Consider the following 12782-nt stretch of genomic DNA (forward strand, 5'->3'; position numbering starts at 1 on the left):
CATAATGTCATGTCTAATCAGTGCATATATTTGCATATTAAAATGTATGCTTTACCCATGCAAAGGTAAAGAGACAGGTTTATTTTAAAGTCCCCCTCCCAAAGCACACATCCTCAGACTTCCTTCTCTGTCTGTTTACCTGCCAGGAATGAGGAAAGACAGCCCTGTAAAGGTTCTTAGCTGTCGCTTATACAAGGCTTACAGTCTCCCAGCCTAAGTGACAGCACTGTTTCTAGTACTAGGTATGTTATTTGCTCCTAGGGGTTATACGGAGTTGCTAGAAAGCAAATAAGAGATAGGTATGTGCTGCTGTGAAGGGTTTATGAGTGTTAAAGTGAACCTATTACTTTACCGTAATTGTTCGCAGCTTCGTTGTACTAAGAGTAAAGACCCTTTCACACCGAACACAGTTGGCTGCTTTTTGAACTGCACTCCAACTGCATAGACAGCCCAAAACCAAGTTAATCCTATGGGCATAGTTCACATGATTGCAGTGCAGTTCAGCGCAGTTGGGAAAAAAAATTTTCTGCACAGCAAATGCAAGTAACACGCTACAAACGCGCTTTAAATGCACTTTACTGCACCCATTTAAGCCAAGAAACCAAGCCCAAAAACGTATAGAAATATGCACTGCTAAGCACAGCACAAAATCCCTTTTAACTGCACTTCAAGTGCGTAGCACGCACGCTTCAAATGCATGTAAACATGCAGTCAAAAACGTGCAGTTATGTGCAATTTCTGGTGTGAATGGGCCCTGAGGATCAGTTGCTACAGAGATGGAACCAATGACTCTGGTGTAAGCTACACGAGTATCATGTGGTAGCGAATAATTGCACGTGGTCTCACAGTGCTCCAATTGTTGTGAATAACCTCTGCTAAAAACTACTTGTATAACTGACGCTCTGGTGATCAATAGCTGCCCTTACCAATTCATCACTAGTGATAGTGCAACTATAAATTGCCCATTCTCTCCTGCCCTAAGTGCATGATTCGTCAACAGCATAATAAACTCACTGTTATTTTAATACAACCATTGTCACCTGCTCATGTGGTGCCACGCCGTTCTCTGGACAAACCTATAAAACTGCCTATGGCCATCTCCCTGGCATCTCCTGAGCAGAGAGCTGAAGTCCTTTTTATCCCAGGGGTACAGCATAGCCTTTTAACTCTGCTTCCTCCTGGGAGCTGTGTTTGGAGGGGACCTTGCTGGAAAGGGGAGGGTTTGAGTTGGAGAAAAATAGTTTTCCCACCAGAAAGTTGAGAGTCCTATTTTCGGAGACCAGAGATGACATCAGTCCTAACGGAACCTTTATCTATTTGTGTGTTGGCTGCTTATGAATACCAACCTCGCCGGCCTTTATCTGCCTCTCTCTCACACACACATGCATACACAGTGGGCTTCACAAACCCTCTTCTCCTTGTAGACTGCCATTATCAGGAACACTGATGGCATTTAGAAGGGTATTGTGAGGCAAACCACCAATTTCCAGGGTTTTAAAATAGTCTCCTATCAAGTGTTCGCTCCCTGGAAATGGCCTGGGAATGTCTACTGCAAGAGGATTCTGCAGGTTTTCTCATATTTTATATACATAGATCATATATACACACACAATAATTCATATGCCTTTACCAGACAGCACAGCTCTGTTAGAAGTCTCTGTTAGAGTTAAAGAATATGTGAACCCAACATTTCATATTCCTGATATGTGTCTGCTGTACCATGTAATTGTATGTGAAAGTATCCTGCACTCTTTGTATTTCTTCCTTTGTGTGAAATTCCTGATGTTCCTGTCAGTCCCTCTGCTTTCCTATTAAATACTGACCACACTAAGCAGGAGAACACACCCTGGTCAGTTCTCTAGCTGTGCTCCTCCAATGATCAGACTTGTCCTGATATACCCTGTCCTTTACTTTAAAAATCCTCTGGAAGTACAAATTCCCAGGCCATTTCCAGGCAGGGAACGAATACTTGATAGGAGACAGCCTTTCACTGGGGAGATCATTGTTCTGTTGTTTCTCCACCCCCAGCTCTTATGGAGCTGAAAACAGAGGGAATGCAATCACTTATAAGAAAAAGAAAAAAAAGGTATTTATAATGTTTTGTTTTTTTATATCTATACACAAATGTTTTGCCTTTCATTTCTATTTTAAACTGAATGGGTTGTTTTACAAGCTGATCATTTACAATCACTTTAAGGAACACTGCAGTGTCCCCTCCCCAGCTAAAGCCTACTGATTGGGTAATGCATCATCTCTGTTCTCTCCTCCTTTCAGCATGTCCACTTTCAGCATATGTGCATGCAGCAAAACCTGAATGGCTCCTAGTGTTTCCCCTTCCTCTTCCAAATGAAGTGCAGCTGTGCAGAGTGACTGGAAGCTGATATTAACCACTTCAGCCCCGGACCATTTTGCTGGCCAAAGACCAGGCCACTTTTTGCGATTCGGCACTGCGTCGCTTTAACTGACAATTGCGCGGTCATGCGACGTGGCTCCCAAACAAAATTGACGTCCTTTTTTTGTTTTTCCCACAAAAAGAGCCCTCAGTTTAGGCCAATACATATTCTTATACATATTTTTGGTAAAAAAAATCGCAATAAGCGATTATTGATTGGTTTGCGCAAAAGTTATAGCGTTTACAAAATAGGGGATAGTTTTATGACATTTTTATTAATATTTTTTTTTTTTACTAGTAATGGTGATCAGCGATTTTTATTGTGACTGCGACATCATGGCGGACACATTAGACATTTTTGACACATTTTTGGGACCATTGTCATTTATACGTCAATCACGGCTATATAAATGCAGTGATTCCTGTGTAAATGACACTGGCAGTGAAGGGGTTAACCAGTGGGTGGCAGTGTAGGGGTTAAGTGTTCCTAGGGGTGTGTTACTAACTGTTGGGGGCTGAGCTTTTATTTAGTAAACACTGATCCCTGCTCCAATCACATGGAGCAGAGATCAGCGTCACTAGTTGCTAGGCAGAACGGGGAGATGCTGTTTACAAAGGCATCTCTCCGTTTAGCCGCCCCGTGAGACAATCGCGGGTATGCCCACAGTGATCGAGTCCGCGGGACCCGCTACCGGACTCACTGGGGTCCCGACCAGCACGCGCTGGCAGGGCGGCATTAAAGATTGGACGTACCTGTACGCCAATATGCCTGCCTGTGCCATTCTGCCGACGTACATCGGCGTGCGCTGGTCGGGAACTGGTTAAAGTGTTTGTTACCCCAATATTCCATGTTTCTGATATGTGTCTGCTGTAACATGTAGTTGCATAAAAAAAAGTCTCCTGTTCTCTTTGCATTGTTACCTTTGTGTAAAATCTCTGGTGATCCTGCCAGTTCCCCTGCTTTCTTATTTCAAACTGATCGCTCCAGGCATGGAAGCAAATCCATCCCAGCATGGTCCATTTTCTTCTTTGCATTTTACAGCCTCCCTGTACTTTAGTGACCAGACTAATGCTGACACGCTCCCCTGCAAAGCCCTTTACTGGAAAGATCAATGTGCTACTGTTTCTGTCTCATGCTGACATGCACCCCACATTTTCATAAGCCCTTTTTGGGTTATGTGATCATATTTACTATATGTGTGTATACATTGGGTAAAAAAAACTATTGAACATGTCACAATTTTATAGATAAATATATTTCTAAAGGTGCTATTGACATGACATTTTCACCACGTCGGTAGCAATCCATACATGCAAAGAAACCAAAGCAAGTAAGTTCAGAAATTAAATTATGAGTAATAAAATGGATTGACACAGGGAAAAAGTATTTAACACATGAAAAGGGGGGTGCAAATAGGCATGGAAAGCCAAGACACCGGCTGAAATCTATCAGTAATTAGAAAGCAATCTTGTCCCAAAATAATATCCGCTGGTTCAGTCTCAACTGATGGCCTATAAAATGGTGTCTCGTTACCAATGCACACAAGAAACATCTCATGATGGGTCAAATCAAAGCGTTCCCTCAAGAACTTTGCAACCTTACTGTTGCATAATATACAAAAGGATTTCTAAACTTCTGAATGTTCCAGTTAGCACTGTTGGAGCCATAATCCAGAAGTGGAAAGATGAGCATTTCACCATAAACTTGCCACGACCAGGTGCTCCTCGCAAGATTTCTGACAGAGGAGTGAAAAGAATTATTAGAAAAGTTGTCCAAGGACCACTTTTGGAGAGCTTCAGAAAGACCTGGAATTAGCAGATACAATTGTGTCAAAGAGGAAAAAAGGAAAAGTATTTAACCATCATGGCCTATATGCACGCTCACCATGCAAGACTCCATTTCTGAAGAAAAAGCATGTTGAAGCTCGTTTAAAGTTTGCTGCATAACAATTGGGCAAACCTGTGAAATACTGGGAGAATATAGTCTGGTCAGATGAGACCAAAATTTAACACTTTGGATGCCATAATACACACCATGTTTGGAGGTCAAATGGCAATTCACATCACCTCAAAACCTCCATACCAACAGTGAAATTTGGAGGTGGGAACATCATGGCGTGAGGCTGTTTTTCCCCATTCACTACTGGCAAACTTCATATGACTGAAGGAAGGCTAAATGCAAAAGTGTACCAAGACATTCTTGAGAAAAATCTGCTGCCATCTACCAGGTTGATAAAGATGAAGCAATGGTGGACATTTCAGCAAGACAATGATCCCAAACTCTCAATTCGTTTCAAAGAAAGAAAAAAAAAGCTGCAAGAATAGGCCAGCCAATTACCTGACTTGAATTCAATAGAAAATCTATGGAAAGAACTAAAGATCAGATCATAGAAGAATATAAAACCAAGGAGATGTGGCGCTAAAAAATAAGCGTACCCTCAATTTGCATGAAGGAATCAAATGTAAAGTGCAGCGAAGGTCATGTCAAAGAGATTGGATGTGATATATATTTTTTGATTAACTTTATATTGCTATACTGACTCTTTAGTTTGAATATCGGTACTCACCTTTTACGCTTTCATGCGTTTTTCCGTTATTTTTGAATACATGTTAAACCTTTCACTTGGGGGTTTATACACCTTTTTTATGTTTAATCACTATGAACTTTTCATGTTTTTTCATTATCATTTGCAATATTCTTAAGGTTATTTTTTGAGTTTATATGAATCTTTTTCATATGTACTGTACTACGTTTGATTCCTTGATGCAAATTTAGGATACACTTATTTTTTAGCGCCGCATCTCCTTGGTTTTATGTTTTTATGCAATTAGTCTTATTGTTGATGTTGGTAGCTTATATACACTGGTAGCGCAATTTTTTTCTTCACGAATAGATCATAGAAGAGGCCTGTGGAACCTTCCAGATCTGAAGACTGTGACAAAATGAGCCAAAATCGCACCTGAGCAATGCATGCGACTAGTTTCTCCATACAGGAGGTGTCTTAAAGCTGTCATTACCAACAAAGGATTTTGTATGAAGTATTCAATATTTTTCAGCTTGTGTGTTCAATACTTTTTCCCTGTGTCATTCTATTTTATTACACATAACTTAATGTCTGAACTTATTTGTTTTGGTTTCTTTGTATGTATGAATTGCATGGCTTGTCACTGACATGTGGTGAAAATTTCATGTCAATAGCACCTTTAGAAATATATTTACCTAGAAAAATGGTGACGTGTTCAATACTTTCTTTTTTTACCCTGTGTGTGTGTGTGTGTGTGTGTGTGTGTATATATATATATATATATATATAATACACAGTGCCTTGCGAAAGTATTTGGCCCCCTTGAACTTTTCAACCTTTTGCCACATTTCAGGCTTCAAACATAAAGATATAAAATTTTTATTTTTTGTGAAGAATCACCAACAAGTGGGACACAATTGTGAAGTGGAATGAAATCTATTGGATTTTTGAAACTTTTTTAACTAATAAAAAAATGAAAAGTGGGGCGTGCAAAATTATTCGGCCCCCTTGCGTTAATACTTTGTAGAGCCACCTTTTGCTGCGATTACAGCTGCAAGTCGCTTGGGGTATGTCTCTATCGACGTGATATCTCACGAAACGCGTCGGGCGGTGTGACACGCTATTCATTGCCTCAGAACGAACCAGCTGGAGTAAGGGATTGATGTAGAGGACTGCGTCCGGCCGGCGCTGCCTACTGTGATATGCCTAATTGTGCTTTACCCTTGTAAGTGCATTTTAATTCTTTTTATTCCTAAATAAAAAAGTTTTTTACACTATTTGGAGCGTTCTTTCCTCCCTTTTTATGGTGGACCGGTCATTACCGAGTATTGGAGCCTGACTACATTACGTTTTAGCTTATGGGTGGAGCCTATGGACGTTGGATGGATGTATATGGCCTGGTTTGACTTTTTAAAGCGCATTGTTTAAAAACATCTGGTAAGGATCCAATCTTCACATCCGGTGGTGGTGCACTCTAATATGTGTTGAGATGCTGAACAGGAGCCTGAGAGTTTAATGTTTTATCTAACACGTGGTGACTTCAGAGTTTTTATGGACTGATCACATTAATCTTTGCGATTGGACACTTTATCACACAATTTTCTGTATTTATTTTTACGTTAATTTATGGTGCCTCTTTTTTTCTATATTGTTATATATATGAATATGTCACAATTTTGATTAATTTGGGTTTAGGGCACTTTTGGTATTAATTTTATAGTTTATCCCATATATATTGTATACATCAGTATATTCTGATATGTTTAGTGTTCTTCCACCTATTGAATTAAGGGTATAGATGACACTAATTTACATCATTTAGAACTTATTGGTTTAGGTGATTTTTCTTTAATAATTTTCTAGGCACTATTTACCAATTTACTTTTGTAAGGCTAGTTTTTCCTCGTACAGGGAAGCACATTACCTGAGTTCGCACTTGGGATTGCGCGGTTCTTTTTTTGGGTTATTTGTGTAATTATATATTTTTTGGTATATAGCAGAACTGCAGCAGTATTTGATGTGTATACACAATTTTAAATGTTTAGATTATAGGTGGTAGCGCGATTTTTTTCTGTTTTTCATGTCTCTATCAGTTTTGCACATCGAGAGACTGAAATTCTTGCCCATTCTTCCTTGCAAAACAGCTCGAGCTCAGTGAGGTTGGATGGAGAGCGTTTCTGAACAGCAGTTTTCAGCTCTTTCCACAGATTCTCGATTGGATTCAGGTCTGGACTTGGCCATTCTAACACCTGGATACGTTTATTTGTGAACCATTCCTTTGTAGATTTTGCTGTATGTTTGGGATCATTGTCTTGTAGGAAGATAAATCTCCGTCCCAGTTTCAGGTCTTTTGCAGACTCCAACCAGGTTTTCATCCAGAATGGTCCTGTATTTGGCTGCATCCATCCTCCCCTCAATTTTAACCATCTTCCCTGTCCCTGCTGAAGAAAAGCAGGCCCAAACCATGATGCTGCCACCACCATGTTTGACAGTGGGGATGGTGTGTTGAGGGTGATGAGCTGTGTTGCTTTTACGCCAAACATATCGTTTTGCATTGTGGGCAAAAAGTTCGATTTTGGTTTCATCTGACCAGAGCACCTTCTTCCACATGTTTGGTGTGTCTCCCAGGTGGCTTGTGGCAAACTTTAGACAAGACTTTTTATGGATATCTTTGAGAAATGGCTTTCTTCTTGCCACTCTTCCATAAAGGCCAGATTTGTGCAGTGTACGACTGATTGTTGTCCTATGGACAGACTCTCCCACCTCAGCTGTAGTTCTCTGTAGTTCATCCAGAGTGATCATGGGCCTCTTGGCTGCATCTCTGATCAGTCTTCTCCTTGTCTGAGCTGAAAGTTTAGAGGGACGGCCAGGTCTTGGTAGATTTGCAGTGGTCTGATACTCCTTCCATTTCAAAATGATCGCTTGCACAGTGCTACTTGGGATGTTTAAAGCTTGGGAAATCTTTTTGTATCCAAATCCGGCTTTAAACTTCTCCACAACAGTATTACGGACCTGCCTGGTGTGTTCCTTGGTCTTCATGATGCTCTCTGCGCTTTCAACAGAACCCTGAGACTATCACAGAGCAGGTGCATTTATACAGAGACTTGATTACACACAGGTGGATTCTATTTATCACCATCAGTCATTTAGGACAACATTGGATCATTCAGAGATCCTCGCTGAACTTCTGGAGTGAGTTTGCTGCACTGAAAGTAAAGGGGCCGAATAATTTTGCACGCACCACTTTTCAGTTTTTTATTTGCTAAAAAAGTTTAAATTATCCAATAGATTTTGTTCCACTTCACAATTGTGTCCTACTTGTTGGTGATTCTTCACAAAAAATTTAAATTTTATATCTTTGTTTGAAGCCTGAAATGTGGCAAAAGGTTGAAAAGTTCAAGGGGGCCGAATACTTTCGCAAGGCACTGTATATATATATATATATATTTTACAAACATTTTGCCTTGCATTTCTACTTTAACCACTTCAGCCCCAAAAGGATTTGCCCCCTTCCTGACTGGGCCATTTTTTGTGATATGGCACTGCGTCACTTTAACTGACATTTGCACAGTCGTGCAACATTGTACCCAAACAAAATTGATGTCCCTTTTCTTTGGTGTTATTTGATCACCTCTGCCGTTTTTATTTTTTGCACTATAAACAATAAAAGAGCGACAATTTTGGAAAAAAACACAATTTTTTACTTTTTGCTAAAAAAAAAATCTTCCTCGGTTTAAGCCAATGTATATTCCTCTACATGAAAAAAATCGTATATTGATCGGTTTGCACAAAAGTTATAGTTTCTACAAAATAGGGGATAGATTTATGGCATTTTTAATATTTTTTTTAATTTTTTTTTTAACTAGTAATGCTATTTTTTTTTATCGGGATTGCGGCAGACAGATCGGACACTTTTGACACTATTTTGGGACCATTGACCTTTATGCAGTGATTTAGTGCTTTAAATAGCCACTGATTACTATGTAAATGTCATTGGCAGGGAAGGGGTTAACACTAGGGGGCGATCAATGGGTTAACTGTGTTCCCTGTGTGTGTTCTAACTGAAGGGGGTTGGGACTGACCAGGTAAGGAGACTAGGGAAGGAGACTGATCGGTGTTTCAATTTACTAGGAACACACAATCTGTCTTCTCTACCCTGACAGGATGTAGATGTGTGTGTTTACACATTTTATTTTTCTTTAAAGTTGCCATCTCCAGGGCTTTCACCTAGATTAGGGCTCCACTTTCTAGTGACTCACTGATTTGAGTAAAGGAATGCCCAGTACCTCCTGGTATGGAGGAGCATGTGACTCACTTCCCTTAGGCCCCTTAGGCAGGCCATACATTAAAAATTATATATATTTTTTTTTACAACCAGTGGTTTAAAGCCCCTTTCACACTGGCAGACCGATCGGGTCCCCCTATCAGATTTCCAGGCTTACCCGATTGGGACATCCATAGCTCTCTATGGAGCGGCGGATGTCAGTGTTCACTGACACCTGCTGGCATCCAGTCCAGTCTGCTAAAAACAGATAGGTGGGGATGCGTTTCCCATCCACCCAGCTGACCAGATGACAGTTGGATGGAAACAGACAAGTAGTCCATTTCCATTCGACCACTCGTCTGTTTCCATTCAACAACCCCATAGAGAAGAGTGGGCTGTGTCCATGTATGCTCTGCACAGTGGAGCGCACATAGACCTGTCATCCGCCTGTTTTGCAGTGATCAGCAGACAGATCCCTCGCTGAGCAGGCGGATCCGCTTGGTGAAGTCAGCCCCGTCTGCAAGGGTCCTAAAAGGGAAAATAATGACCCAGTTCCCCCATCCACATATTCAATGAAGATGGGGGAATCCTTCTCACTGGGTTATTGCATTCTTGCAATGGGAAGCCTTCCTCATTGTCAGAATACACTGAACAGTGCTGACCGCGATAGTCTGAGGCACTGATCGATTGGGGAAAACCTGACAGGCTGGGTGCACAGATGTAAAACTTCTTTACAACCAGCCTTGCCTATACAAGGATCAAAATTCTGAACTGTCTGGATTTCAATCCATGACTGTAGTCTGTTTTTTCCTTACTGAGTGCTTACGCAACACCAGTTTCTCCTATTTAACAGCAGGTGCTTTTTTTTGACAATCGTCAATCAGGCTCCATCACAGTCATGTAGGGGGAAGTAAAAAGTGTCCTGAGGCCCTTGTAGGTTCTGAATATGATGGACATGGTGCTAACACATGGCCTTTTTTTCTTCACTTCTAGTGGCAAAAAGAGCAATGAGCAGGTGTATGTAAGCTGCTACAGTGGCCTGAAGTAAAGTAAACCTATTACTTTGCCCTGCATGAGAAAAAGATGTGTTCGCTTTAATGTTACCATTTCCAAATACATCAAAACCTTCCTAATAAAGTTCTTCTTTCCAAACCTACTTTTAGATTCTCAACAGCTGGCCTCCCGCTTTGAGGATGGAAAGAAGACACAGTAGGCCATGTTGTCCCTTGTGTCTACTAAAGTTTGTACCATTATTGCTTACTTATTTAACACTTCCAGTTTCATTTATTACATTTTTTTTTTTTTCGTCGGCTTGAGCTGTGCCTAGCCTCGCATAATAAAATAAATGAGGGGGAATGAGCGGAATGTGTGTACAGTCTCCAGCACACAGTGCCCGCTGCATACACCGGGTATATCGCCGGCACCAAGCTAAAATAGAAGAATGCTGTGTGGGAAAATCTCATCTTGAAGTGGTTCTCAGAGGCTGACGCTGGTAGTGTCTGGCACACATAAGCTATTCATGATATGGTTCTGCCTTCCCATGACTAATTCTAAATGTGGCTTGAAAATGTACCATGAAGCCGGACAGTATTGCTCCTGTAAGGCTGGGCGCTAGGTGACCCGGCCATGTATCCACGCGGGAGGGAGAGCAGTGATATGTGAATGTCCTTACCTCATCATCCCTTGAGATATACCCAGAATCCACTTCTTCCTCTGTGTACAGCGTGAGAATCATGTCTGCGCCTCATTTCTTACAGATATTCAGTATTTGCCAATATTCCACCTCATATTATATTGCACTTGTTTGCCGTATATCACCTTTTAATTCCCTGGTACCTAATCTGTGACCAAGCGGTCATATGCAGTCCTTTGATATTTATTGTGCAGCCATTATGGGCCAGACAGTAGTCTGTGTTTTCCTTACCGAATGCTTACACTTGTAAAGAAAAAATATTCTTTAGATTGGATTCACTTATTTATTTGGTTTAACCTTTGTTTCTCACTAGCTTACCTTTTTCTGTGCTGCCCATCTCATTTCTATTCATATTTTTAAAATGCAACGTGTTCAGAGTAATATCAAGCTGTAAAGAGCACCAAAGTGAACACAATGATTTGTAAAGGGCTTGTGATAGCAGTCGGAATATTTCCTGAAGTATGTCCCCAGTCTCTCAAAAACTCCTGGCGCATGGTTGGTCATGCATGATCTTTGACCATCTCCTGTAGCGTATATGCAGTCTCTGACCATTTTTGTAGTGTGCCGCAAGTCTGTGACCATCTCCTTTTGCACGTCTACAGTCTCTTATCTCTTGTAGTATGCCACAAGTCTGTGACCATCTCCTGTTGCAGTTGCACGTTTGCAGTCCCTGATCATCTCTTGTAGTATGCCATCTCCTATTGCACATGTGCAGACTATGATCATCTCTTATAGTATGCCACAAGTCTCTGACCATCTCTTGTTGCACATCTGCAGTCTATAATCATCTCTTGTAGCATGCACAGACTATGATCATCCCTTGTTTGTATGCCCCAAGGCCCTTCAAATCAAGTGAGTTGACCACTACTGCTCTATTTCAGGGGTTCTCTACCTCAGTCCTCAAGTACCCCCAACTGGCCATGTTTTCAGGTTTTCCTTAACTTTTCACAGCTGCTTTAAATCAATATTGATGACATGGTATTGATATGAGCTATTTTATTTAAGGGAAGTTCCCAAAACATGGCCCGTTGGGGATACTTGAGGACTGAGGTTGAGGACCACTAATTCATACCCAGAATCCTCTGCTTACAGCCTGGGAAATGTCTATAACTCATTATTGACAGGTATAAACTCCATATGATCTCCTTTAGTGTAAAAAATGTGTGCAAAAAACACATGTGCCCACATCACTTTTCATTGCAAGCTCCAAATTCTCTATTTCCCCTTGTATAAAGTGTGTGCCTGGCCATTCATCAATCCTCTCCCTTCTACTTTGAATGTTTTGTTTGTATATGTACCCCAATCCTCCTCTAAGTTATATTTATGAATTGCGGATATCCCCTCTGTGTATAGCTGATGAAATGTCTATAATATGTGTTACTATTTTTATTATCACCTTGAGTCAGATACATTTTTTTTTCAAGTATAATGTGTAATAAATACATAGATTATTCACTGATCACAGTACTCCCCCATCACTGCCACCTCCTGCTGTTTCTCTCCCAAAGAACAAGCCATCTTTGTTTAGGCATCATACAGGGTCTGCATCTACTTTCTGGCTGGCTTGGAGATGACACAATCATGAAATCCTCATGTCTGCAGTTCTTGGCCATGTTCACAATGGTCTGACACAAACCTCTTACCTTGTGACTTACTATAAAATTAAAATATTACAGTAAGATCAGAGGAGGAGAGGAGACTGAGGAAATGCTTCCTACTGCCTGAGGCAGACTGATGACATCATCTTAGCCTAAGCAAAGTTCCTTGCCAAAAGCTCAGGGATGGCTTTTTAATGGTAAAAGGTGGATCTTACAATATACAAAACAGTATTTTTATTTTTAACAAGTCGAGAATATATCCATACAGACATATACAATTACCAAACTTTCCCAAAAAAATAATATAATT

The 12782-nt window shown here is 40.7% G+C and overlaps 1 protein-coding gene across 4 annotated transcripts in view; it reads left to right on the forward strand.

Moving 5' to 3' along the window:
* Positions 1 to 12782, forward strand: part of EXD3 (exonuclease 3'-5' domain containing 3) — a 517417-nt gene that overhangs the window by 361094 nt on the left and 143541 nt on the right. The window contains exon 21 of one of the 4 annotated variants that reach the window (XM_077476851.1): positions 5287 to 5465. The exons of the other annotated variants lie outside the window; for them this stretch is intronic. Coding sequence (XP_077332977.1) covers positions 5287 to 5322 — 36 coding nt within the window. The 3' untranslated portion in view covers positions 5323 to 5465. Of the gene's footprint in view, positions 1 to 5286; positions 5466 to 12782 lie in introns of those variants that run through there. 4 annotated transcript variants of the gene reach the window in all.

This window comes from Lithobates pipiens, unplaced genomic scaffold, assembly GCF_037356315.1.
Source record: "Lithobates pipiens isolate NorthernLeopardFrog02 unplaced genomic scaffold, aLitPip1_a1.2 Scaffold_1, whole genome shotgun sequence".
Classification (NCBI taxonomy): Eukaryota; Metazoa; Chordata; class Amphibia; order Anura; family Ranidae; genus Lithobates; species Lithobates pipiens.